The sequence below is a fragment of the Rhamphochromis longiceps genome, linkage group LG7 (genome assembly GCF_057381845.1).
Source record: "Rhamphochromis longiceps isolate RC_006_pf linkage group LG7, R_longiceps_female_GT1.1, whole genome shotgun sequence".
Lineage (NCBI taxonomy): Eukaryota > Metazoa > Chordata > Actinopteri > Cichliformes > Cichlidae > Rhamphochromis > Rhamphochromis longiceps.
Window position 1 is genome coordinate 71,068,510 of NC_140563.1, and position 26,878 is coordinate 71,095,387.

At 47.1% G+C, this 26,878-nt stretch overlaps 3 protein-coding genes across 4 annotated transcripts; 2 read left to right on the top strand and 1 right to left on the bottom strand.

The window, feature by feature from the left end:
• Positions 1 to 4,571: 4,571 nt before the first annotated feature.
• LOC146666971 (tryptophan 5-hydroxylase 2-like) lies at positions 4,572 to 13,886 on the top strand. Of its 2 annotated transcripts, XM_085415123.1 has the most exons (11): positions 4,572 to 5,211; positions 7,865 to 7,999; positions 8,085 to 8,268; positions 9,846 to 9,946; positions 10,531 to 10,598; positions 10,682 to 10,878; positions 11,095 to 11,230; positions 11,385 to 11,511; positions 12,228 to 12,323; positions 12,413 to 12,546; positions 12,663 to 13,886. In XM_085415123.1, exons 3-11 carry the CDS (start codon positions 8,121 to 8,123, stop codon positions 12,835 to 12,837), a joined length of 1,182 nt encoding a protein of 393 aa, XP_085271249.1. In that variant the 5' UTR covers positions 4,572 to 5,211; positions 7,865 to 7,999; positions 8,085 to 8,120; the 3' UTR covers positions 12,838 to 13,886. The 2 variants fall into 2 exon arrangements, with proteins under 2 accessions (XP_085271249.1, XP_085271250.1); XM_085415124.1 differs by lacking the exon at positions 4,572 to 5,211 and having other exon boundaries at positions 7,773 to 7,999.
• Positions 13,887 to 17,883: 3,997 nt separating this feature from the next.
• LOC146666972 (apoptosis facilitator Bcl-2-like protein 14) lies at positions 17,884 to 19,001 on the bottom strand. The gene is made up of 6 exons (XM_085411006.1): positions 18,854 to 19,001; positions 18,657 to 18,728; positions 18,512 to 18,586; positions 18,354 to 18,412; positions 18,011 to 18,283; positions 17,884 to 17,907 (listed from the first exon to the last, which is right to left on the bottom strand). Exons 1-6 carry the CDS (start codon positions 18,999 to 19,001, stop codon positions 17,884 to 17,886), a joined length of 651 nt encoding a protein of 216 aa, XP_085267132.1.
• Positions 19,002 to 23,674: 4,673 nt separating this feature from the next.
• Positions 23,675 to 26,316, top strand: LOC146666973 (sorting nexin-20-like). The gene is made up of 3 exons (XM_085411463.1): positions 23,675 to 23,997; positions 24,334 to 24,476; positions 25,645 to 26,316. Exons 1-3 carry the CDS (start codon positions 23,940 to 23,942, stop codon positions 26,314 to 26,316), a joined length of 873 nt encoding a protein of 290 aa, XP_085267589.1. The 5' UTR covers positions 23,675 to 23,939.
• Positions 26,317 to 26,878: the final 562 nt, after the last annotated feature.

Sequence of the window (26,878 nt, forward strand, 5' to 3'; positions counted from 1 at the left end):
GAGCTGGGGCTTCGTACATGCACTGGCTTGAAGGCTTGGAACTGCTCTGACCATCAGCTCCTGCTCGTTCCACAGCAGGAGCTCCTACTGGTTTAAAGGCAAGTTGGACTGTGGACTATTCTGTCGCTGAGCCATTGAACACTGGCTTTGCCCAGCACTGTGCCTCTCACACAATTTCTTTTGCACTAATATGGCATTGGTTGGGTTTGAACATTGTGGCAACATATGTGAATCCTCCCCACAATTATAGCAAAATTTCCCAACCCTTTTATGATCACCAGGTAGCCTAGCAGGAGTTGGTGGAGCTGGATTGTGGATTTTGGTTCTGTGCGATAGCTTCTGCCTAGTTTTATCACTTTTGGGACACTGAGAATTTGCTGCAGATGAGCTGTTCATTAGCTCTGCTTCTAGCTGCCTGATTCTTTCCTCCAGTTGCTCTCTGGTACAAGCATCCAGCGCTGTGGGAGGTGTGCCAGAATGCCTGCCGTCATCTGTGGCTACGAGTGTTCTAGCCTGCACTTTAGTTGAGGTGCCGCTCATGTAACGTCTCCTGCGCATTTCTTTTAACTGACTCTCTTTCTCATGCGTTCTGATTTTAAAAAGCAGCTCTGAGAAAGTGGGAATAACATGATGTGCAGATCCCACTATTTCTTTTAGATGCAGAGTGGCAATTAGAGAGTCATCCCAGCAACCTCTGAGGAACTGCTTTAGTAGCTGAACATCAAAATCACTTCTAGGTATGCCATTACCGTCAACTACCTCCTGCAGCAACGTCTGGAGTCGGCGCAAGTAATCAGATGCCTTTTCTCCACTATTCTGATGAGTCTCTAGGTACTGAATATACAGCTCTTCACCTCCAGTGACATTGCCATAAGCCTTGTCAAGCTCATCGAGATAGTCTTTTGGTGGTGCTTGAGACCCAATAGAAAGGGCCACATTCAAAGCAGGGCTAGCCAAGCTATCGAGGAAAACACGGCGCTGCTGCCCTTCGGAAAGGGTAGAGTCATTTAGTACCTGTTTAGCTCTAAGTCGCCATACCCTGTACTCTACCTCATTAGGGGGTTTTGGAGAGTTTCCTGAAAATGAGCGGAGCTCAAAACCAGAGGGAGTGTGCATGGGCGAGTCATGTTTTACAATGTGCTCCACAATGACTCTCTGAACCTCCGCTGGCAAAGGATCAACAAGCAGGGAGTCCGCATCAAGTGCCTGTTTAGCCTTGGGCACATGGCCATCATCACAGGCGGCAGTTGACCTGGGACCGGGTGTGGACTGAGTTTTAACTCCCAAGGTAGGAGTTGAGGTAGCTAACCCCTTATATGTATCATTTTTCCCACACATGTGGCTCACTGCAGCCTGATTTAAAGTCATGGGGCTCACATTATATGCTAATGCCAGTTCGTTCACTTGTTCTCTGAAACTAGCAGTCACATCATCAATTGCTCGAGCGAGGGGGACCACATCATGCGCCAGGTGAAAACTGTCAGGTCCCTGAGGACAGTACTCATCTATCTGAATAACCTCCCAACACTCCCCATCTGCTGAATGTTCTCCATCTAAGAGCATTGGGGTAATGCACTCCATGAACTGACACAAAATAGTGTCAGGGAGACTATCTATTTGTTGAATTTTGACAACGTGATCCAGCAAAGCGAATGCTCTTTGCACCTCTTGTAGTTTAATCTCGGCTTTAGCCCCTTTTAACAAAACAGTGTACTCTGGATCAAAACCATACCTGTCACAAAACTCCATTGTCTCTCTCTGCAAAGCAGTAGATGAATTCACAGATGTCTGTGCATGTGCTTCAGGATAAAGTTAGTGATGCGCTCCAGTCCCTGTTCGGGCGCCAATTTTTTCCTACTACTCTTAGTTGTAACCAATACGTCTACTCACCAAAGAATGAGTGAAGCAATATGGATAACAGCAGAGGACAATTTATTTAGGGTCTGATGGCAATTTACCATCGGTGTCCAGCACTTTAAAGGATTGATGGACTGGAGCACATCTGTCCTTAACATACCCTCTTAAACATCAGCTTGACACTGATATATCAAAGGAAACTTAACCGACTTTAAGTGCAAATGTTTCAACCTGAACAACTTAAAACTTCTCTGGGATACAATGTAGACAAAGACAAGAAGAAGAAAAATATTTCCATCAATAGTCACTTTTCCTAACCAGGAGACAAGTGAATATATTATGTAAAGAGTCCTTTTTCTCAGTCCTGGGGTTGTAACACCACAACCTCCTCAGTCCGTAATCAGAGAGTGTCTATTTGACAATAACCAAAATGTCTTTGGATAGTCTTTGTGAATGCAAACAAAACAAAACAAAAAAAACAAATGATATTAGCTGGCCAGCAAAATAAAGAGAGTGTATGGCACTGAGTGCGGGCGTGTGTGTGAGTACTTCGGTCCAAATAATCAAGGTCCGGATGGATGAAGGGATGGCGGCCGCTTGTCCTTTAATGGCACCAGTAAGGCAGCACAGTAGTAAGGCAGCACAGCAGCGAGGCAGCACAGCAGCGAGGCAGCACAGCAGCGAGGCAGCACAGCAGTAAGGCAGCACAGCAGCGAAGCGTCTGGCAGGAGAACGAACAATAGTCCTTTTCAAGGCTACTGCAGAAGGCGATATTCCCCGCTAGCTCACCCCAGCTTGCTCTCTGGCACAGCTACAAGCCACGTGAGCTCATAGCCCCATAGTGACATACGAACTTGGCTACCAACGTCCGCTTAGCATGGCGGCTAATTGTCGAGCTTGCTAGCTTAGCCTCGATTAGCGATTAGCACCTTAATAACCATTACTACACATCACATCATAGCAAACACATGATAACACATGGAATAGTATAATATACATACGAAACAGATTTTTACCTGGCAGGAGAACGAACAATAGTCCTTTTCAAGGCTACTGCAGAAGGCGATATTCCCCGCTAGCTCACCCCAGCTTGCTCTCTGGCACAGCTACAAGCCACGTGAGCTCATAGCCCCTCCCGCTAGGATGTACTACCACAGTCGACTGTCGTAAAGCAGCCGCAAACCAATAGCAATAAAAAAAAACTCAAAATCATTGAAGAACATTTTATAACACCCAATATAGGTATATACATATATACTGAATATCACACAATATCAGATAACCACATTAACACTGGGTTACACTAACAACAGTTAAACCAAACAATAAACAACAGAAAAATCCTTTAACCGCGGGATATAGTCATTGGGGGAGATTCTGGCCACTGCTATTAACTTAGTGCTAATTAATTAAATAATTAAATAAACCTACTAACGTGGTAGCAGTGTACTGAGGCATAACTTTAGCTTAAACATACACAAACAACTATAACTATTATCATACCAGTTAACCTGTCAAAGGTAATAACACTTACAGTCTCATTAACGCACACGGAATCACACAAACTGCGATACAACTGCTCTGCTGCTGCTTTTCGTCTCTCACTCTCCCTCTGCGTGATGCGCACATGATCACTGATGCGCTCATTTGGGTGCGCTTGATTCTTGCCACTAGACATCCTGAGGCCGAGTCAGCAGGGAATTTGCACACACAGGTAGCCAGCAGCTGTGACCAGCACTACTTGTGCAGTTAATAAAAGGACAGGTAATGTTTGTCGCGCTGTTGCACGCACAGCACGCTCGTTTGTTTCAGTTCGTCAGTTGCAACAAGACAGCTTACCAACGTGTACGTAATAAGCTGATACTCCTGTGTGCTACACACTACAGTGTGCGCTGTACACCTACTTACTGGTTGTGTCGCATCAGTCTGTGTCTCTGAGTTAACTTGTGTTTCTCCTACAGCTCCGGACCGCAACAAATGCGCGTGCTCTTTGTGAGCTCGTTCCCGGCTCGTAACCAGCGCGTTCTGCCGTCGAGGGCGATCATTGGTTAAATGTGATCATGTGACTGATGCAAGCCAGATCCTTTTATTTAGCAAAACTGTGATTAATAGTTAAATATTATTGTTGAGGGGCACAGACAGGACTCCGCACGCACACACACATTAAAAATAATAATAATAATTTTTTTTAAAAAGTTGCCTCAACAAAAGGGCACTTTGGGCACCCATCAGGAAAGGGGCGGGTGCTCAAGCCCCCCCAGCTCCCCCCGCCTCTGCACGTGCCTGAGCTGCAGCCACGCTGAGTCTCTGTTTCAGCCACATTGAAAGTTCGGACTTCAAAGTTTTTAAATTTTAATTACAGGCCAGTAAATCCAGAGTTATGATCATATATATCAGCCACGCTTCGTTCTAAATACTGTCGTCACGTGTGTGTTTTAAGCGTTTTGTAAGGACAGCACGAAAACAGGAAAGAAAGGAAAAAAGCCACCTCTTTCTTATTGGTGGAAAAATGCACCATGTCGACCAATTTAAAAAAAGTCAACATGTGGGATTTGGTTGTTTAGGAAGAGGGAAAAGTTTGGGGAGTGACGGTAACAGGGCGAGCGAGACAGAGCGAGAGAGAGAGTTTAGATGTGGCAGATTTGTGACGTTTAGTGTGTTGTGTAGTCGTTCTGTTGTGTAGTCGTTTTGTTTAGTGTGTCAGTGAGGGCGCTAATGACTGTCAGAGGCACATTTGCAACGTAAACACTGTCACTAAGTAGAAAACCAGCGGAGTGATACACCTGCTGTTGTCGGGCCTGCAGGTTTGTCCCTGTGCTCTTCTGTCTTTTGGTGGACAAACTTGTTTTTTACTGGCACACATCATTTGTGGGGCATCTTATTGCCACACCTGATTGTTCTCTCATTTTAGTTTTAGTAATATTTTTAAATGGTTGTAGAAAATGAAACAAACGGTGTATTGGCTGCATTTTTAGATAAATAGTTGTTTATGTTTATAAAATGTACGTTTTATATTTGCATTTCAAGTTATAAACATTTACCCAACATGTCTGTGTTTTTTTACAGTAAAAAAACAACTAAAGTCAGTTGAGCTGAATTTAGTTGTTTTTTGCCTGTAAAAAGGCAATTACAAGAAAATGGAACAAGATAGACCCACCATCACAGGACGAATGGATCAAAATTATAGATGAAATACAAACAATGGAAGAATTGACCTACAGAATAAGGACTCAGGAAGATCAATACCATAAAAAGTGGGAGAAATGGACTGAGTACATAAACCCAACAGGATAAAGACCAACACACTGATAATGAGAAATGATCAAACTGTAGAAACAAGGAGATCCAACATGGGTTTGTTTTGTTATCCTACCTGTTGTATTTATCTTTTTGTTGTTGTTGTTGTTGTTGTTGTTGTTTTGTTTTGTTGTTACCCCCCCCCCCCCCCCCCCCCGTATAATGTTTAAAGAAAAACAATAAAAAGAAAGTAAAAAAAATAAATAAATAAATTCAGTTGAGCTGAAAAGAAAAAATGAAATGAAACAATCTGAGGGGACATAAACAACGTAAACTCAAAGGAGTCACAAATGTCCGGTTGTATTTCAGACCTCAGTGGGTTCATCCAACAAATCATGAAAAATGAGGTTTACATGTTTGTTCATGACGGTGCAGATTTCTGACATTTTGTGTAATTTAAGCTGCAACAATGTGACTGTTTTCTAACAAAAACAGTGAAACTTAAGTTAGACTTGTGTTTGTAAATGAAGCGCCCCATGTTGTGTAGCTTTCTGGAGTTTATACTTATTGGGCTACATATTTATTTATCATACAGGCTATACAGTACATAGCATCAAAACTCACATGTTTTATGTAACTAAAGTGTGTAATCATGTGGGCTACAGACAATAATTAAGTTATCGACTATATTTATATGAAAAACGTGCATACTTACTGCATTTGAATCATGTAACCACATGTAACCACCTGCATGAGTGTTTGGGGGGGGGAGGCTTTGATTTTGCCACCCTAAGAAAATTTCTCTAGATCCGCCCCTGCTAATGAGACCTCCATCGCATAGTCAGAGGCCTGATTGGTTGATGCTTCTAAACATCTGTTTTGGCTCTCGGCGAAGGCGGTCGCACTTTTCTCCTCTCCTCCTCCTCCTCTCCCTTAGCTTCCCTGCTTAGCCTCTTATGTCTTTGTCTAGTCTCGTGTTTTTTGTATTACTTTTCCCTGGAACACTCTCTCACAGTCTGTTCTCTAAAACCTAAAAGAGGAATTATGGATTTGATCAACTGGTCTCTGAATGCAATTGACACCCCTTCTCAACGAGAAGTCTGGGCTCGGGTGAGCCTGAGTGCTGAAGATATCTACCTATTCGGAACCATGATAACAGGGTTCTTGCTGATCGGAGCTGGCTTGGCCCTGACTTATGGAAGAATTAAGGAAGCGGAACCGGCTGTTCAAACCCCCACAAGGCTGCCCGCTGGGATTGGAACGATGGGACGAGGCGTGAGTTTTTCAAAATGGGCTCATTGAGTGCAGCATGGATAAGATCTTGGAGAACGCACGGCTGCCATGAATACTCAGAACAAGACCTCTGAGTGAAAAACTGGATTACATCTGGAGGGGCTCGCTCGAATAACACCTTTGAGCGCAAATTGGATCACATCTTGGGGAAGTGCACTGCAGTCGTGAGTTCTCAGAACCTGCTCTTTGAGCAAAAGAATGACAACATCATGGAGCGTAAGTAACATCATAGAGCCTCCCCATGATGGTATCAAACTTCTGTTCCGTGGTGTTATCATTCTTGTGATTCTGAGACCCCACAACTGCAGTGAGCCGTTCTGCGATGTGATCCAACTTTCGCTCAAGGGTCTCATTTTGAGCAGGCCTCTCTTTGATGTATCCCAATATATGCTCAATGGTGTTATTGAGTCTTCACGGCAGCTGTAAGCGTCTCCAAGGTGTTAGCCATGCTGCGTTCGTTGTGAGAGGTCGCGCCTCGTCCCATCGCTTCGATTCCAGCGAGCAGCCTTGGGGGGGGGGGGGGGGGGGGGGAGGGGGGGGTTTGAACAGCTGGTTCTGCTCTCATAATTCTCCGATAAGCCAGGGCCAAGCCAGCTCAGATCAGCAAGAACCCTGTTATCATGGTTCCGAATAGGTAGATATCTTCAGCGTCCTCGATCGACAGTCCCGCCAGGCACATGACCCTCCGATTCTGCCACCCGTCCATCGTGTATCCGGCAGGGAAAGTCCCTCCAGGGCACTCGGGCTCTCCCGAGCCCAGACTTCTCGTTGAGAAAAGGGTGTCAATAGCATTCAGAGACCAGTTGATCAAATCCATAATTCCTCTTTTAGGTTTTAGAGAACGACAGTGAGAGACTGTTCCAGGGAAAGTAATGCACACGAGACAAGACAAGGACACAAGAGGCTAAGCAGGGAAGATAAGGGGAAGGAGGAGAGGAGAAAAGTGCGACCACCTTCGCCAAGAGATAAGCACGCACTCATCCCCCTCCCTTTCCAAACGCCTTCGATGCTTGTTTCCTGCGGGGGAACACGGCGGGTCTGTGTGCCGCGCTGGAATGGTAGCGCTGTGCAGGGCGGCTGCTGTGTTCGCTTCAGATTACTCCTCACCCCCCACCCAATCCTGTGGCTTGTCATGTCTTTCACAGAGTTGTACTGTGGACATTTATGTGCTTTTTGTGCAGAGGAGTTTTTTTGTTTCCTGTTCTTGTGCTGTCCTACCATGGAAGCACAGCATGAGTAGAGGTCTCTTTTTTTCCTCTTGTACTTTCCCATTGTAGTGTATATTTCAGTGTTTTTCTGTAACGCTACCGATCTCCGACTTGTATCCCCATGTGATGTCTTTGTTGTGTGTGTAAGCTTGGGGGGGGGGGGGGGCGGTCCTTCATGTGGCGAATAAAGCTTTGATTGATTGATTGAAACGCTTCATTTTGTCACAATAACCTCACGTTCTTTGTCATGTTTGTGTTGTTGCTGTCAGTCGAGGCGTCCGTCCTTCTGTCCCATCAACGAGAAGCCGGACAAAGAGGGCACAGAGGATTCTGGGAAAACGGCAGTGGTGTTTTCTCTGAAGAACGAGGTCGGCTGTCTGGTCAAAGCTCTCAGACTGTTTCAGGTCAGGAAGCCCTCAAAAACAGATCACGCCTGAACCTCTGCCCCACCTCCATCTTCACCCTCTCTGTCCTCGCGTCCTCCTGCAGGAGAAGCACGTGAACCTGAACCACATCGAGTCTCGGATGTCGAAGCGAGTTCCTAACGAGGTGGAGATCTTTGCAGACTGCAGCTGCAGCAAGAAAGAGTTCAACGAGCTGCTGGAGCATCTCAAAGACCACGTCAACATCGTGTCCTTCAATACGCCAGCACATGTGTGGTGTGCTGAAGCAGGTATGAGCGCGCTCAGGCGCACACCTGGATTTCTGGAGGCTTTCTGCTTTTGTCTTAACAGCTACTGCTTTAGTTTTAGTCAACTAAATGTGATGCGATTACAGCAGACGTAATCTGAAGTTGATTCAGTGACTCAAATCTAAAATGTAAAATTTGTGTTTTGAGCGGTGAGTGATTCTCCACGATGTTTACAAAGACCGCGTCTCTTCTTCTCTCCCTCTTCTGTTATGTTTTCATGGGAGTGGGCTGAACCGCCCCTCCCTCGTTGTTTATCAGGAGCAGATGGAACGCTGCACAATGAGGTCACTTCCGATTGGATCACTTCACACTCACCCCAACTTTTCTGTAGTACCTGATTAGTTCTGATTGGATCTCTTCATCTTGTTTTGACTAAAGTGGCCAGTTTCTAGCCACGTGCATAAAACGGCAAAGGTGGAGGAGAAGAGAAGTCGTAGGTGTTCACGTGCCGTGGAGCGATATTTAAATGACCACGCCTGTTTTACCACTGGAGAAGGCGTCCCCTTCACCAAAGAAACAAAAACAGGAAGGAAAGAGACTATGTCTTCGACATCTAAGCAAAATCATATTGTCTTCCTCCGCAGCTCAAGTTCATCTCCTGAGCTGAAGTCAGGGAGCTAATACATGAAAACATGCATAAACTCGCTCATTCATTCCTGATATTGTCACATTTTGCCAGTTAGTGTCCTAAAAATCACACTTTTCCCCTGATAAACAGTTTTGACATTTTCACATTGTAAAAGAGCAGCTAACACAGGCTAACAGAGGCTAAAAAAGCAGCCAACACAAGCTACTGCAGCTAACAGAGGCTAACAAAGCAGCCAACACAAGCTAAAAGCAGCTAAAACTGTAGCTAACAGAGGCTAACAGAGGCTAACAAAGCAGCCAACACAAGCTAAAAGCAGCTAAAACTGCAGCTAACAGAGGTTAACAGAGGCTAACAAAGCAGCCAACACAAGCTAAAAGCAGCTAAAACTGCAGCTAACAGAGGCTAACAGAGGCTGAAAAAGCAACCAACACAAGCTAAAAGCAGCTAAAACTGCAGCTAACAGAGGCTAACAGAGGCTAAAAAAGCAGACAACACAAGCTAAAAGCAGCTAAAACTGCAGCTAACAGAGGCTAACAGAGGCTAAAAAAGCAGACAACACAAGCTAAAAGCAGCTAAAACTGCAGCTAACACAGGCTAACAGAGGCTAAAAAAGCAGACAACACAAGCTAAAAGCAGCTAAAACTGCAGCTAACACAGGCTAACAGAGGCTAAAAAAAAGCCAACACAAGCTAAAAGCAGCTAAAACTGCAGCTAACACAGGCTAACAGAGGCTAAAAAAAAGCCAACACAAGCTAAAAGCAGCTAAAACTGCAGCTAACACAGGCTAACAGAGGCTAACAAAGCAGCCAACACAAGCTAAAAGCAGCTAAAACTGCAGCTAACAGAGGCTAACAGACACTAACAGCAGGTAGTGGACAACACTGTGAAATGAAAAGCTATCATACAGAATGTAAAGGTTTGACAGGCCGCAGTGTTTAAGCGTTGTGAGACTTCTCTGTGTTCTTCTCAGATGAAGACGAGGTTCCCTGGTTTCCCATGAAGATCTCCGAGTTGGATCAGTGCTCTCACAGAGTGCTGATGTACGGGTCCGAGCTGGACGCCGACCATCCCGTGAGTCGTTTCAGTTCAACTTTATTTATAAAGAACAGCTCACAGATGCCTGCAACGTGAGTTCATCTTGCATTCGAGACAAAGAGGGGGCCAGACTGCAGTGTTTAGGGCCTTTGTGTGCAGGTCAGGGTGTTAAGTTTCTCCTTCGGGTCTTCGGGCTCATCTCTGAGTTCACCTCTGGACCTCCTATAGCTGTTTTCATTCAAGAGGAAAACTTTAACTGAGTCTGTAGCTGTCCAGCCTGTAGGTGGCATAGATCAGGAAGTGAGACCTGCAGAATGAGTTCCTCCCCACAGGTTGAGGTGCTGAGTTCAATGTGCTGCTCATCTGCCCCCTCACGTGGAAGAGGCGGGGCTTTTTACACACACCTGCCCGCTCTTCGATCCACACAAAATAAATTCGTCTTTGGGGCTTCGACACACTGGAGGAGGTCCAGCTAACGTGTCAGATGTCAGCCTTTCTTGGTGGGACGTACGAGTGGCAGCAAAGCTGCGAGCAGCCCATAGGTGCACGCAGAGGTGGCAGAAAGCTGGGCATGATGGGATATCTGTACTCTGACTGTGTGTCCTCTTCCTTCCTGTCAGGGGTTTAAAGATAATGTTTATCGCCAGCGCAGGAAGTACTTTGTGGAAGTGGCCATGAATTATAAGTTGTAAGTATGTTCGTCCGTTCGTCGTGTTTTCTCGTGTTTCACCTCTCACGTGTTTCACGTCTCGCGTGCCCCTCCCCCCACAGCGGGCAGCCCATCCCTCGTATCGAGTACACGGAGGAGGAGGTGAAGACGTGGGGCGTGGTGTTCAGAGAGCTGACCAAACTGTATCCGACTCACGCCTGCAAAGAGTACCTGAAGAACCTGCCGCTGCTCACTGAGCACTGTGGCTATAGAGAGGACAACATCCCGCAGCTGGAGGACGTCTCACTATTCCTCAGAGGTACGTCTCTCTGAACACGTTCACCTGGACTCAGGTGACCCATGAGTCACATTACAGATTCCAGAAGTTCTGCTGAAACATGAAGCGCTGTTGGTGGCTGCCCCGCCTCTTTGATGACATAATCCCTCCACGGTGATGTTTTTTGATGGATGAGAACGGGCCAGAGCTGAACAGGATGATGACCTCACTTCCTGTGTGGCTTCCTGTGTGTTTCAGAGCGCTCTGGCTTCACCGTTCGCCCGGTGGCAGGTTATCTGTCTCCCAGAGACTTCCTGGCTGGTTTGGCCTACAGAGTCTTCAACTGCACTCAGTACATCCGGCACAGCACCGACCCGCTCTACACCCCCGAGCCGTGAGTACCTCCACCTCACATCCACCTTTCATCCATCTCTAGTTTGATGAGTTTGATGATTTCCAGCTCAGCATCACGCAGACAAAGAGGTGAAATCCACTCTGTGTATTCAGTAGTTGTAGTGATCCATCTTTCCTCCTCCTCCTCCTCTCAGAGATACGTGTCACGAGCTGCTGGGTCACGTCCCCCTACTGGCTGATCCAAAGTTTGCCCAGTTCTCTCAGGAGATCGGTCTGGCCTCTCTGGGAGCGTCTGACGAGGACGTTCAGAAACTCGCCACAGTGAGTTTCATCATCATGGTAACGCTGCAGAGGTTCGAATCCAGCTGTGGGAGGTTTACGGAAGACTTAGGATAAAAGAAATTGAAATAAGCCAGTAAAATAATAAATAAATATCTCTTTAAGAGTAATGGTACTAAAAATAGCAGCTGTATGAGATTAAATATTTTACACCCTATTACACGTTAATTATATTAATTTCGAAAATTATTTCTTCATGTTTTGTTTGAGAACGATGAGAGTCCTATTCTCACCTTATGTAATGATGAAGTGTCACCTGATGGTGGCGCTAGAAGAACATGTTTCATCACCAACATGTTTTAACTTTACAGCATCACTTTAAAGTGGATCTGTTCTGTTAGAGTAACAGAGTAAAAGTACTCAGTTACTTTGAAGCCCTGTAACTCAGTACAAAACAGAATCAACAACGCAAAGACATGCGCTCTAGAGACTCAGTTTCACACAGTTTTTTATAGTCATACATCTCCATGACATCACAGAGATGGGACAGAAGCCCCACCCAGCTGCTGCTCAGAGCTTCTGTTTGTGAGGGTTAGCGTGGTTACACCCCCTGTGGTGCAAAATGATATTACATGAAAGCACAGGCCATCTGAACAGCTGATGTCTCTAACACAGAGGTTTGGACATGATGCCATAGAAACCAGTTTTTAAAGGAACCAATCAGTGATCAATCAGTGATGGAGCCTCGTGTGTTTCAGTGTTATTTCTTCACCATCGAGTTCGGACTGTGCAAACAGGACGGTCAGCTGAGAGCTTATGGAGCCGGTTTACTGTCGTCTATTGGAGAGTTGAGGGTAACACACACAATGCACATACGCGCACGCACACACAGACGCACACACGCACGGTGGAAGTGATGTTTGTCTGCTGATGTTTTTCCCAGCATGCCCTGTCTGAAAAGGCATGTGTAAAGATGTTTGACCCGAAGACGACCTGCAACCAGGAGTGTCTCATCACCACCTTCCAAGAGGTTTACTTCGTGTCGGAGAGCTTCGAGGAGGCCAAGGAGAAGATGAGGTAAGCAGCGAGTAGTCACTGAACGCATCGTGAATGTTTTAAAGTCTGAACAGGAACTAAACTCCTGCCTGGACCGAGCCCGCCGTGACTTCCTGTGCGTGCTTCCTTTCCCGCAGAGAGTTTGCAAAGACGATAAAGCGCCCGTTCTCGGTGTACTACAACCCGTACACTCAGAGCGTCGACCTGCTCAAAGACACCCGCAGCATCGAGGACGTGGTGCAGGACCTGCGCAGCGACCTCACCACTGTGTGCGACGCCCTGGGGAAGATGAACACCTATATGGGCATCTGAAGCTGGGGACGCACCACCAAGCTTCTGCAGAACATCAGCCGCCATCACGCATCCATCTACGCCTCTGAGTCCAATGTAGCAACCACAGGAAGTTATTAGCTATCATACCGGCTCATAGTCTGTATCACAGCGCCACGAATCCATCAATGACGACTTACTGACCAGGTCAAAGGTCACCGAGACCATGCCCAAGCATCTGCAGGTGTTTCCTCATGAAGGCAGATCCAGGACGAGGAACGCTCCCTGTAAGGCTTCCCACGCCGATCCAAAGCTGCGTTCACACGAACCACAGAGCAAAGTTTCACCTCGCTGTGTGCAGCATTCACGTCCCCGTGTTGCTCCGTTTGACTGCCTGCAAAGAGTCAAAGGCCTGTTTTTGACACTTTCAAGCCGTCTACGTTCGTCTGAATCCCGTCTCTTTCGCTGCATTTCGGGCTGAACTGCTGAAAAGCATGGCGGCGGTTAGCTCAGTACGATCAGCTCATCAGAGCAAGATGTCGTGAGTAAGAAGGATGTCCAATAAGACCCTCGCACATTGACTCACCTCTTTCAAAACCCCCTTCAGCCAACCGCCATCCATCGTAGAAATGAACTTTTGGTAAATTTTTGCCTCGACAACTTGTTTCTCCTTTACTTTGGCGCCAAACTGCACAGGCAACCATGGCACTCTCTCAGCTGTGTGATGGATCCACAGTTTGGCTCAAAGTGAACAAGAAGCGAAATCGTGCGACTCCCGCCTCATTCGCGTTGCGATTCCTCTGGCGTCCGTCTGAGCTCTCGCCATACTTCCTGCCAGCAGGATCGGGTGAATACATTGTTTATTGGATCAAAACGCATTCGCCTCTCTTCTTGTTGTCTCGTTTTCGATGTCACAGCGTGAAAGCTTCCCTTCGTGCTTGGTGTGAACGCTCCGTCTGAAGGTCCTCCCCTCTGATGAGCTTTGAGGTCTCGTGACTATAGAGCATCAGTGAGTCATGTGATCTGACTGAGGGTTTGTGTGATTTGTGGACTGAACAGGCGGCGCTCTCAGCTGATTGGCCGCGGCTGACTGAACTTCCTGTGCTGCTGTGTTGCTTCTGTACACGCCTGTAAATGATGGACCATTAAAGCTCCCGAGTGTCGCAGGTCTCTGTGTCTTCATTTTTACCTGCAGTGAGAGCATCATGCCTGCACGAGCAGAGGGCGTCCGACGGGTGGGGCTACCTGTGGTTTTAGTCCAAGGTTACAGTCTGCTGAAGTCCTCTGACACTCACCCCCACCATGGTACAAACTCAGTGTGTCATCCAGATGTTTGTGGGTGGGGAACAGCTGGGGGCTTTAGGGTGTTCGAGAGATGTTTGACTTTTAACCGAGACTCAAAGTCATTCCATCAGAATTGGCTTTTCAGTGAGTTTGTGTCGGTGGGACGTGATCCTGTTTCCAGGCTTCATGGCCCCATGCCCAGCTTTAAGCCAGGTTTGAATCTGCTGCTCGTAGAAAGGAGAAGTGCCCTCTCTCTTTTAACCATGTTCAGACAGAGTGCAGGACGAAGGAGATGAGATGTGGAAGTACTTCAACTTTGTTACTGGGAACTTATGAAGAAGAGAATAAACATGAAACTAAGGTTAGACAGCAGGAATATGAGGAACAACACGACAAAGGATGCAGACAAAGGGTTTAAATTCACAAAAGCGAATGGGCAAAGTGGAGACACCTGGGGAACACAAGTGAACTGAATGTGACTAATGAAGCAGAACTGCACACGACACAAAGAAGTATCAAAATAAAACAGGAACTAACAGAACAGGTGACACTTCAATACCAACAGAAAGGTAAACCAACACAGGGACCAGACTGACGACTAAACACAGATAAGACATGAAGTAAATGTACACAACCTACAACTAAACACTGGGTGATGGTTACACTGAGAAAGAAAGCACATGATGACAAGCCTCAGAGTTGATAATAAAGGGGAGATGCTCACAAATAGTAGGTGCTACGACCTGAAAGGTGAGTACGAGGTGCGACCTGTAATGAGTGACCTGAAGAGCTGAGACGGCGAGGACATGTCTGCAAAATACGGCGGCGCACGATTGTGCACAGCGCCAAAAGTTTAGGCCGAGTTTTTAAAAGTGATGAAGAGCAAGCAAAACGTGCGACCTCCTACAGCAGCAGCATTTCAAACTGGATTTAAAGACGTAGCCTGGAACACATCCAGCTGAAACTCATCAGAACCAACATAATAAAACTTTTACTGTCAGTGACGTGGCTAAAAGAGCCTGACACAGGTGTTTACTTCCTGCTCTGTTAGATCCTCTGATGAGCCCAGAAAAAAGTCCCTCCCTGGCTCTTCGGACTAATAATTCCTACTTAGTGATTTTCCTTCTTTTACCGAGTCACCTCCTTTCAGCTTCTGCATGCAGTAGCGGTTTTAGATACGGGCGACACGGGCGGTTGCCCGGGCGGCATCGTGGTGGGGGGCGGCATCACGGGCATCAGCAAAAAAAAAAAAAAAATGCTCATGCTGCCCCAACATCAGCCAGCGCATACTGGGAATGTCACAGGCACTGATCGGTTTTCTATCGCCCATTTGCTGGGAGTAAGGGCGCCCTCCGTTTGCGAGGTGCGCCTGCTGCTTGTGCCACAGGGAGGAGATCGGCGGGGAGCAGCATCTAATAACCAACTCGCAAAATAAAACAAAATAAAAACAAACCAACAAACACGAAAACACCAGACATCCTGATACAGACGTATAATCTGCACCGATGTTTTTTCGAAATTCTGTACGTGAAAAGTGAGCGAGAGCCCTCGGTGCGCGTGCTCGCTGCTGAAGTCAAAGTAAACTTTATTGTCATCTCTGCTACAGACAGTCCAGCATATAGAGACGAGACGACGAGGCTCCAGCTACAGCAGTGCAAGGAAACAAAGAGGAGTAAGAAAATAAATATACACTTTAGGACTCGGGGTAAAGGATCAATAACAATTTAAAATTTACAGTTTGATGATTTAAAGTGTCACACAACCTGTGGAAAGGGGAGGGGCCAGCTGCTTCCAGATAGAGCACATTTCATTCATAATGATGTAAATCCAAGCCCATCATGGATTCATGATCTGAATCCTGGGTTGTGTGAAATCCCAGAAATGCACCTTAGACAAAGGGAGTCTGTGAACTAAGGTGTCGGTGTGTTAGGGTCTGTTAGGTTATGTTGTGATCCTCGGGTTGGGGGATTTGTGTTCATGCTGGAGTGCAAAATTAAAACCAAGATGGACAAGAAAAGTTCAAAGCCATCAGGAGCTCAGTTTAGAAAAAAGAGAAAAGAAGAGGAGGAGAAACGAGCAACAGATGCAGGTAAGCAGATGTATGATTGGATAATGGCAGGTCATCCTGAACCAATCAGAATCAGAACACTTTATTAATCCCTGAGGAAAATATGTGAGTTACAGTTGCTCCAAGAAGAAATGGTAAAAATAGCAACAGTAACAGACTAAACTCCAAACAATACATTATGTTAAAGATTTTAATAGTAATCAGTCATTGTCAGTTGTTGATTTGTCCTGTTCTCATTGTATGACGAATTATGATGGCTGTTTGGTAGCTGTTTGCATACTATGCATACTCTCTCTCTCTCCATATGTGTGTGTGTGTACAACAGTTTTATGTTAATGTACAATCCTTAATATGTTTTGCCTGTGTGTGTGTGTGGGGGGGGGGGGGGGGGGGGCAGAGGGAGTGCTTGCCCAGCGCTCCAAACAGGCTAGGACCGCCAATGTCTGCAGCGTCACGGTTTAAACTGGGACGTTTCCTTTAAACCGACCCCCTTCCACACGGTTTGGTCTCATGAAAGAGGTGAAAGGGTTTTAAAGAGGTAGATGTGACTCATAAACACTTAAAAGTAAAGAGACAACCCTCTGAAGGATCATTAACAAATAACAGAAACTAAAGACATGTTTTTGTTGGTAAAATAAAGAAATCAGGTGGTTGACTTTTAGTTTCAGTGGACTGTGACGACAGACTGAAACGTTCACGATGTGTCACAGTCAGGCTACGGCACAGAAACACCTCTTCTGTGGAACCAGCTTCCAGTTTGGATTCAGGAGACAGACACTATCTCTACTTTCAAGATCAGGCTTCAAACTTTCCTTTTTGCTAAAGCATATAGTTAGGGCTGGACCAGGTGACCCTGAATCCTCCCTTAGTTATGCTGCAATAGACGTAGGCTGCCGGGGATTCCCATGATGCATTGAGTTTTTCCTTTCCAGTCACCTTTCTCACTCACTATGTGTTAACAGACCTCTCTGCACTGAATCATATCTGTTATTAACCTCTGTCTCTCTTCCACAGCATGTCTTTATCCTGTCTTCCTTCTCTCACCCCAACCAATCACAGCAGATGGCCCCGCCCCTCCCTGAGCCTGGTTCTGCCGGAGGTTTCTTCCTGTTAAAAGGGAGTTTTTCCTTCCCACTGTCGCCAAAGTGCTTGCTCATAGGGGGTCATATGATTGTTGGGGTTTCTCTGTATGTGTTATTGTAGGGTCTGGTTACAATATAAAGCACCTCGAGGTGACTGTTGTTGTGATTTGTATAAATAAAGTTGAATTGAACTGAATGAAGTCAGCACTCATAGACTCCTGTGTTAAGATCAACATGTTTACAGTCTGATACACAAACCGTTTGGTCTCTGTAGCTGATTGAAAGTTTGCATTGTTAGGGGCGTGGCCTCTTTGACTGACAGGTGGATGGTGACACAGGTGGCTGTAGCTGCTTGGCTGAGCTCTGCACCGCGTTTGTGCTGTTGGAGCCTTTTGGAGCATTTGTAATGACATCGTGTGACCAGTAACATGGCTGCTGCGAGGTCACTGACCGTCCAGGAAGGCGGAGCGAGAGTTTGATGGGTGTAAGAACTTCTCAGTTTACAAAGACTGTCAGTGACACTCAGTCAGCATGTGTGTTTTTCAAAAGTTTATTTTAAAAAATTCTACTTTTACAAAACAAATATGGCTCAAATACTTGAACTTTGACAGCGTGGTGACCTCCACCTGGAGATTCCTCTGAGGTTCGTGCGGCTCAGTCGATGCTGAAAGCTTCAGCCTGGACAGAGACAACATACCCAGAAATCGTTTTCATTTCACAGAAATCGCTTCAACATCAGTGAAAGTTAACAGTTCACGTTCTAACACATCTTCATGCTCACCCAGCCTCTGTGCTGCTCCACCCAAGCCGAGTGGTTCTCCTGAATGTACCGCTCTCCAAAGCTCAGCACCCTCCTCTGGTGGACCAGACTCGTGGCTGACAGCCTGCTGGTCACTTCGAAGACCAGAGCGATCTTCTGCCTCTGAATGTGAACCTCAGAGGGTGCCGCCCGCTCCGCCGGGTGGACCAGGCTCTGCACGCTGGAGGTGAGCTCCTTGAACATGTCATAGTCCAGGTCTCTGAGCTGCTGCTGGAGGTCCAGGTTCTGTTTGATCTGACAGAAATACACCGGTGTTCAGTACTGAGCTGCCTACCTGCCGCAGCCATCTACGCGTCTGATTCACCTTCCTGTCGATGTCGTCTCCCTCCGCTCTGATCAGCTCTACCAGCCTCTGGACGATGTCTGCGGCACAGCGAGACGCCTCGTTAGAACAGGCAGAGTAAAAGGACTCCGACATTCTCACCTTCACACAAGCGTCCTGCTGCCGCTTTGGACACTCACCATCCGTGTGCGCTGAGGTACTGAGCGTCCTGTTGTGCACCTCATCACAGGTGGAAGACTCACCTGAGAAACAAACTGAGCGGTCGGCGTGATGAGTCTGAGCCTCGACACGGACAGGACATCAGAGAAACACCTGTTCACTCACCTTCTCCATCAAGTACAACCTCCAGAGACTTCTGGAAACTTGCACTGGGAGCTGGACCCTGAGGAAAGATAACTGACCAGAGAGCACACAGGTGAGCACACAGGTGAGCACATCAGAAGACCCACAGAGAATCTTTCCCGTGTTGGTGAGCAGAGGAAGGAGGAAGCACCAGCTGCGTGCTCACAGTTCAAACCAACCTGGGACGTTTCCTTTCACACGGCGGGCAGCAATCGTCCTCACTGCCATCTCAGGTGAGCGCTGTTTTGACCTCTTGCTGCAGTACTTTTCCAGCAGCTGGAACACCTCGCTGGTTTCCGTGGCATCTTCAGCTCGCTGGCTTGTCATTTTCAGCTGCTGAGAGTCAGAGCAGAAACCAGAGCTTACCAGAATATTTGAACGTCTGTATTTAAAATGAAATGAAGAAACAGAGACCTCCACCACGCTCGCTCTGTGCAGCATTCACAAATAAAGGAGCAGGAAGAGTCGGTCAGATAATAACTATTTACAGAAAAGTGGACATCAGTGTCTGAGCCTGTTTGGTGCAAGTGGGCACGGTGAGCACGCCATCAGCTGCCTGCTGTCAAAACCGATGCATGTTCTACTGCATTTTACTGTATTCTACTGAACTTCCTCTCCTAAATGCTGTACCAACTCAAACACAATAAACAGTTATCAGGTTTATGGGGCAGTTACTTTTGCACACAGGCAGGTAGGTTTGATCACTTTGTTCCCTTAATGAATAAATCATCCTTTAATTTCGGCATCTCTCTGGTGATGCCGGGTTAGGGCAGTGCGACCTGCTTCCTTTTACAGCCACTGTGTTTCCATCACCTCTCCACCGTGTCCTCCCACGCGGTTATTAAATGGTAAATGGCCTGTATTTATATAGCGCTTTACTAGTCCCTAAGGACCCCAAAGCGCTTTACACAACCTGTCATCCACACATCCACACACTGGTGATGGCAGCTACATTGTAGCCACAGCCACCCTGGGGTGCACTGACACAGGCAAGGCTGCCGGACACTGGCGCCACCGGGCCCTCTGACCACCACCAGTAGGCAACGGGTGAAGTGTCTTGCCCAAGGACACAACGACCGAGACTGTCCAAGCCGGGGCTCGAACCGGCAACCTTCCGATTACAAGGCGACCTCCCAACTCTTGAGCCACGATCGCCCTTAAGAGTGAGGAATAACGGCTCGGGCTGCCGTGATGTTGGCACCTGACTCACCGTGTCCAGGACACCTGCGGAGGAGGAAGAGCGAACCTGTCGGATCAGCTGATCCTGGAGCTGCGACGCGAGCGAGAACACTTTTACTTTCACTTTGACGGAGAAACAGCTGATCAGCGTCACAGCGCAGAAGAACCGAGTCTGCGCAGGTGCTTCCTCCTTTATCAAGGAATTCTCAGAATTTTTAACAAACATACATTCAAAATATAACATGATAATTTTAACCGGTGATTTTAACCTGCACATAGATAATCCTTCTGACTCTACAACAAAAGAATTCTTAAACATTCTTCACTGTTTGGATTTTACCTGCACGTCACGCAGCCGACTCACAACAGAGGACACACTCTGGACCTGGTCATCACCCATGGGCTGTCCACCAGCGTGTCCTCTGTTGTTGACTTGGCTGTCTTTGACCACTACTGTGTGTTTTTTAACATCACCGGTTTTATTCAGCGGGAGACCTCGGTGCGAACTGTGAGGAGGCGCTATCTAACCTCTGAAGTGGCTGCAAATTTTACCAGGGTTTTAGACGAATGCCCCCCTGTGATTTTATTTTTAATCATTTTATCAGCAAACTGAAGAAAAGCCTTGACTCCGTTGCTCCACTCACCACCAAAAAGATTAACGTAAAACATGTATCACCCTGGAGAAACGAAGAAGTCAAAACACTCAAAAGAAACTGCAGGGCAGCAGAAAGGAGATGGAGGAAAAATAAAAATACTATCAACCATCAAATATTTTGCGAGCAACTTAAAGTGTACAATAATACATTAAGGAAGTCAAGAAATTCATACTTTGCCAAAATAATCAGTATTAATAAAAATAATCCCAAGGTCCTCTTTTCCACCATAGATCATTTATTTAACCCTGATTTTAACAGCTCCCAAAGAACCCCCACAGACTCGCTCTGTGAGCAGTTTGCAGACCACTTCAGGGGAAAGATCAGCGCCATCAGATCTGATATTTTATCTAATCGCGATATGATTGTAAACACATCTGAGGGCTCGATTGTACCTGAGGAGACACTGGACAGCTTTGTCCTGGTTAATGCTGAGAACTTTCAGAAGGTTTTCTCCACAGTGAGACCCACCACATGTCTTTTAGATCCAATTCCTTCTTCACTCTTTAAAACACTTTATGGATTTTTTGAGGCTGAGCTTTTATACATGATGAATTGCTCTCTTCAGTTGGGTGTCTTCCCTGCTGCCTTTAAAACGGCGGTGGTGAGGCCCCTTCTGAAGAAGAGCAGTTTGGATTGTAATGATTTTAATAACTACAGACCTGTATCCAACTTACCATTTTTAAGTAAAGTCTTAGAAAAACTTGTTTTTACTCAGATTACTGATTTTCTCAATGATAGACAGATCCTGGAGATATTCCAGTCTGGATTTAGGGTGAACCACAGCACAGAGACGGCTCTCCTAAAGGTTTTAAATGATCTTAGATGTAACTGGGACGCCCAAAAGCTCTGTCCTGGTGCTACTGGAACTAAGCGCAGCCTTTGATACAGTAGACCACGCTGTTCTTTTAAACAGACTGAAACACATGGTGGGCCTCTCTGGTGCTGTACACAACTGGTTCACTTCCTGTCTCTCTGACAGAACTTTTATGGTGAGTATGGATACATGCTCCTCTAAGATCCATAAAATGACATGTGGTGTGCCTCAAGGGTCAGTTCTAGGCCCTGTACTTTTTAATTTGTATATGCTGCCTCTCGGCGGTGTCATCAGGAGGCATGGAGTGAACTTCCACAGTTACGCTGATGACACGCAGCTGTACATCTCCGTGTCTCCTGATGACACCAGACCAATGGATGCCCTCTTTAACTGTATCTTGGATATAAGATCTTGGATGGCAGAAAACTTTTTACAACTTAACCAGGACAAAACTGAAGTTTTAATTGTCGGTCCTGAGGCTCAGAGAGAGAAACTCTTGTCTAAATTAGAGGCATTTTCACTATGTCCTTCGCTACAAGTGAAAAACCTGGGTGTTATTTTTGACTCTGAGCTTGGTTTTATCCCACATATTAAACATGTAACCAAAATTGGATTTTATCATCTAAAAAATATAGCCAGAGTCCGCCCTATTCTCTCTCGGGCCAACACGGAGATGCTGATGCATGCTTTTATTACCAGTCGCATTGATTACTGTAATGCCCTGCTCTCTGGTCTTCCTAAGAAGAATATTTCAACTTTACAACTCTTGCAAAACTCGGCAGCTCGTGTGCTGACGAAGACCAGAGGGCGGGCCCACATTACACCGGTTTTAGAATCGCTGCACTGGCTCCCCGTGTGTTTCAGGATCGATTTATTGGTTTTTAAATGTCTTAATGGTCTTGGGCCTTCTTATCTCTCAGATCTGCTTTTACCATACGAACCCTCGCGGACCCTGAGGTCCTCTGGTACTGGCCTTTTAATTGTCCCTAAAGTCAGGACACATACTCACGGAGAGGCAGCTTTTCAGTGGTATGGTCCTCGTCTGTGGAACAGCCTGCCGGAGGAGCTCAGGGCCGCAGAGAACGTACATGTTTTTAAGAACAGGCTCAAGACCACCTTTTTAATTTAGCTTTTACTTAGCGTTTATTTATTTTATGCTTATTTATTCTATCCTGTCATTCTATTATTAATTTAGGATTTACCTAATATTTGTTTGATTTTATTCTTATTCATTTTTTAATCTTCTTATTCTATTTATATTTATATTGTATCCTGTTCTTATTTATTTTATCATTTTACCCTATATATATTGTATTGCGTCATATCTCCAGTGTTTCCTCGGAGGGCGCTCTCTGCACCGGGGCTGTTATTGACCGTGGCTGCTGGGTCTCTCGGGTCCTCTCAGCCTGGCTGGGGGGCTCCTTTGCCTCCCTCCTGCTGTGTGCCCAGCCTGGAGGCTGCGGTCTGTGACCGGCTCCCGGTGCAGACGGCTCCCTGTTATAGTGTTTCCTCACTTGGCTCATGCGAGCCCAGCCCAATTTTTACTCTTTAAGTGTGCGCGTGTGTGTATGTGTGTGTGGGTGGGGGGATATATGTGTATTGAGAGTGTGGGGAGTGAGTTGGAGGGTGGGGTGGGCTGCTTTTAACTATGTAAAGCACTTTGTGCTACATTTTCTCTGTATGAAAAGTGCTTTATAAATAAAGATTGATTGATTGATTGATAAAACTGCGCCCTGCTGCCGCCCTGAGCCAGGCACGTGATCATGCAGGGGTGGAGACACGCAGCTGGGGGGGGGTAGTTTTGTGGTCAGGTTTCCTGTTTTTCTAAAGTCTGGCTTTCATTTTTATTTCCGTCACTGAGACTGGTTTTATTTTTACTTTAGTCTCAGTTCCTTCTGAGCACCATAGGTCAAAGTTCAGCTGTGCAGATGAGTCACAGCTTGATTTATCCTGTTAAACCGCAGCAAGCATCGTCTGAACCACGTCTGCCTCCCTGATCCTGGTTCTGCTGGAGGTCTTCTTCCTCCCCTCTGTCACAGAAAGCTGCTCAGAGGGCTCGTCTGAGTTCCTCTCTAACACTGTGAAGCATGTCAAGGTAAATCTAATAAAGACTACTCAGTGGTGTCTGCCTGTGACCTCTGACCTGCCTGTGCACCTGCAGATGGACATTAAAGCTTAAAGAGCTTTCAGAGCTCCCCCTAGAGGAGCAGAGAGGAGTTGCATGCAAAACACTGCTTTCTGCTAGCTAACTCCACCCGCCTGCTGCTCCGCAGCCATGAAACAAGCACCTCTCTCACACACCATTTACGACACACTGGTCTTTCATTTCACTTCCTCTTCAGCATGTTTGCTGAAGTCGACTTCCTCCTGCCTGCACTCGTCTGTCAGCACGCAAACGTGCAGCACGTTCTTCTGTTAGCGACGCTCGGCAGGCCCGCTTGGGCCTTTTTAACCCCTCACTCACCTGCAGGAGCCACACTGGCAGCTTTGATCTTTACAGGAATAAAAAAATCCAAAAGAGATGAAGCAGAGCCAGAAAACACAGCTGCCCATCACTGAGTGAACATCAGGAGGATAAGCGAGCTTCTCTGGCCTCAGATCAGCAGTTTGGACCCGATGGCAGAAGCTCAGCAGGGAGCCCAAGACCTGACTGAGGTGGACACAATGACTCCAGGTTCTGTCATCTTTCACCTTTAACCTTCCTCTTCTTCATTCTTCTGTCTGAACTGAGACGTCAAACTTTTAGGTCAAGTCTCACTCACATTTCAGACCTCCACCCGAGTAAACAGTGACGCTGAGCTTTAATCTGGCAGATATTTATGTGTTTGCAGCCAATGATTCACGTCAGAAACAGTGAAAAGAGGAGCTGGTAGGGAGGTGGGTTTCAAAGAGGCTGGCAGCTGCTAAAGCAGCACGTAGAGTCAAAGAGGCCCCGCCCCTAATAATGCAGCCTTTCCACAGGTGTGCCAGTCCAGCAGTGGGTGCTGACTCGCTGTGTTTGCTGTTTCAGAGGACTTGCCCGGCTCTTCCAGTTTAACCACTAAGGAGCTGCAGCAGAACTGGAGGGCGGTGAAGCAGCGAGAGCGACCCGTCCGGCTGCTCTTTGAGATCCCCTCCACCCGCATCGTCGAGCACGTGCTACACAAATACGTGGTGAGACACCGAAACACACCCACCAGCCGACTCCAAACACTCTGCTCAGCAGTTTTTATACTCTTGGATCCCTGTGATGTCATAGAGGTGAAATACCTTCTGTTTTTGAGGGACAGCCAATCAGAAGAGATTCTTTCAGACAGAGGATGAGGATGAGGGGCAAAGCGGCTAACCTGTAAATGTTCCCAGCTAACTTTCAGTGAAGGTGAGCCCGCAGGAAGTGAAAGTTTAACCTGAGGAGGAGGGGCTTATTTTCCAAAGGTGTGGCTGTTGGAGCAGGAAGCAGTAAAGGTGAACTCTGGTCATAAGAGGCACTGGCTGAGCAGTGAAATCTTTATATGAAGACATATTTGAGATAATAAGCAACCCAAAGACCAGCTTTAACACACCTGCCTGCACTCACCTGTCCACCTGCTGTGCGGTCCCAACAGTTTCCCTGCCTGCCACTGTCAGGTGTGTTCATTTTAAACCTCAAACATGTAAAACTCAGTCAGGGAGCTGTTCATTGATGAGTGCAGGTAACCGATGCCGTGCGGTCACAGAAGCTAATGTGCTCCATAATGAAGGAAATATTCAAACTGACACATCAGCAACTTTCTGCTTGTCTATGGTGCCCCAGAGGACCAAAACACAGCATCATCATCAGGACGAAGCACATAGTCCCTTAGTTATGGTGCAATAGGTGTAGGCTGCTGGGTGATTCCCATGATGCACTGGGTGTTTAATCATTAGTTATTATTAACTTCTGTCTCTCTTCTGTCTTCCTTCTCTCACCTCAACCAATCACAGCAGATGGCCCCGCCCCTCCCTGAGCCTGGTTCTGCTGGAGGTTTCTTCCTGTTAAAAGGGAGTTTTTCCTTCCCACTGTCGCCAAAGTGCTGCTCATAGGGGTCACATGACTGTTGGGGGTTCTCTGTTTTCTTTGTATGGTTGTAGAGTCTTTATGTTACAGTGTAAAGCACCTCGAGGTGATCGGTCGTGATTCGGTGTTGTATGAATGAATGTAATCGTCAGCATAACGTCTCAGAGAAAAGACGCCTGCGGTGGGTTCACCGTTGAGAGGGAACAGGAAGTCCAGCCTGTTTCTCTGACTGGCTGTTTGCGCTGCAGCAGAGTTAACTTTAAACTTTAAAGGTCAAAGGTCACGGTTCTTTCTGTTTGTTTGCAGCTCTACCAGGTGGTGGTGATGCGTTCTGGCAGCTTCGATTCCCGCCGTGTTTCGGTGGAGCGCCGCTACAGCGACTTCTCCCGCTTCCACCACAAACTGCTGGAGGAGTTTGACGAGGAGCTGGAGGAGGTGCAGCTGCCTCGCAAGATGCTCTCGGGGAACTTCTCCCCCGAGAGCATCGGGGAGCGGCGCCTGGCGCTGCAGGACTACCTGGCGAAGCTGTACGCCACGCGCTGCGTCAGACACTCGCCTTGCTTCTCGGCTTTCTTCACAGAGCAGGAGCAGCAGCGGGCGCACGGCCTGCTCCGGGCGGGGCAGTTCCGGCCAGCCGCAGAGCTGCTGCAGACCGTGCTGGACATCCAGGAGAAGCTGCTGCCCTGGCAGAAGCCCACCCTCCTCGTGCCCGCCCTCGCCGCCCTCGCTGTCTGCTACCGGGACCTGGACGAACCGGAGCGGGCGTTCTCCGCCGCTCAGAGAGCGCTGCCTCCGGTGAGGCGCTACGGACTGACGCGCTACAGAGCGCCGCTGCTGGAGCTGCTGGTGGACCTCGGGTACCAATTGGGCCGGCCCGTGGCTCAGCTGCAGGATGAGTTGACCGCTCTGAGAGATGCCGAGCGTGGGGAAGCGTCCTCCCACTCTCTGAAGGAGGTAGTGATCCAGGAGTTCCTCTGAGGGTGGAGCGGCCATCCACACCTGGATTAGCAGGTAAACCCCTGCACAGCCCCTGCCAGCTGTGGAGGTGTAACAGCTCACAGTGGGTCAGAGTACCCAGAGTACTGCAGTACTGTCCTGCAATAAAGTATTTAAAAGTAATTTTGGTATTGGGTCTGATTCATGATGTTTGATGATTAGCGATTAACGGCTGACTCTACCATGGAAATCTGACCACACAGTACTGAAGCCGCGTCTTTGGTCATCCTGTGGTAGCTCTGGGTGGGGGTCAGCACCTGCTGCTCCAGGATCAGATCTCCGATCTGCTTTCAGTTGCTGCTCTTTGGAACAAGCTGCTGCTCACCTGAGATCAGTTACGACTGTGTGTACATTCAAAAACAGAACAAAGACCTTTTCGTTCACGCAGCTGTTTTTGTGTTTTGCTGTTTTTGCTCAGTTCAGTTGGACCCGTCTGTGTACTGCAAACGTTACAACAGGTTAAATCATCAGATTCAAGTTCGCTGTATCTCTCATGTTAATGAGCCAAAGTGCAAACTGTTCAGGTCTCACTATGTCACTTAGC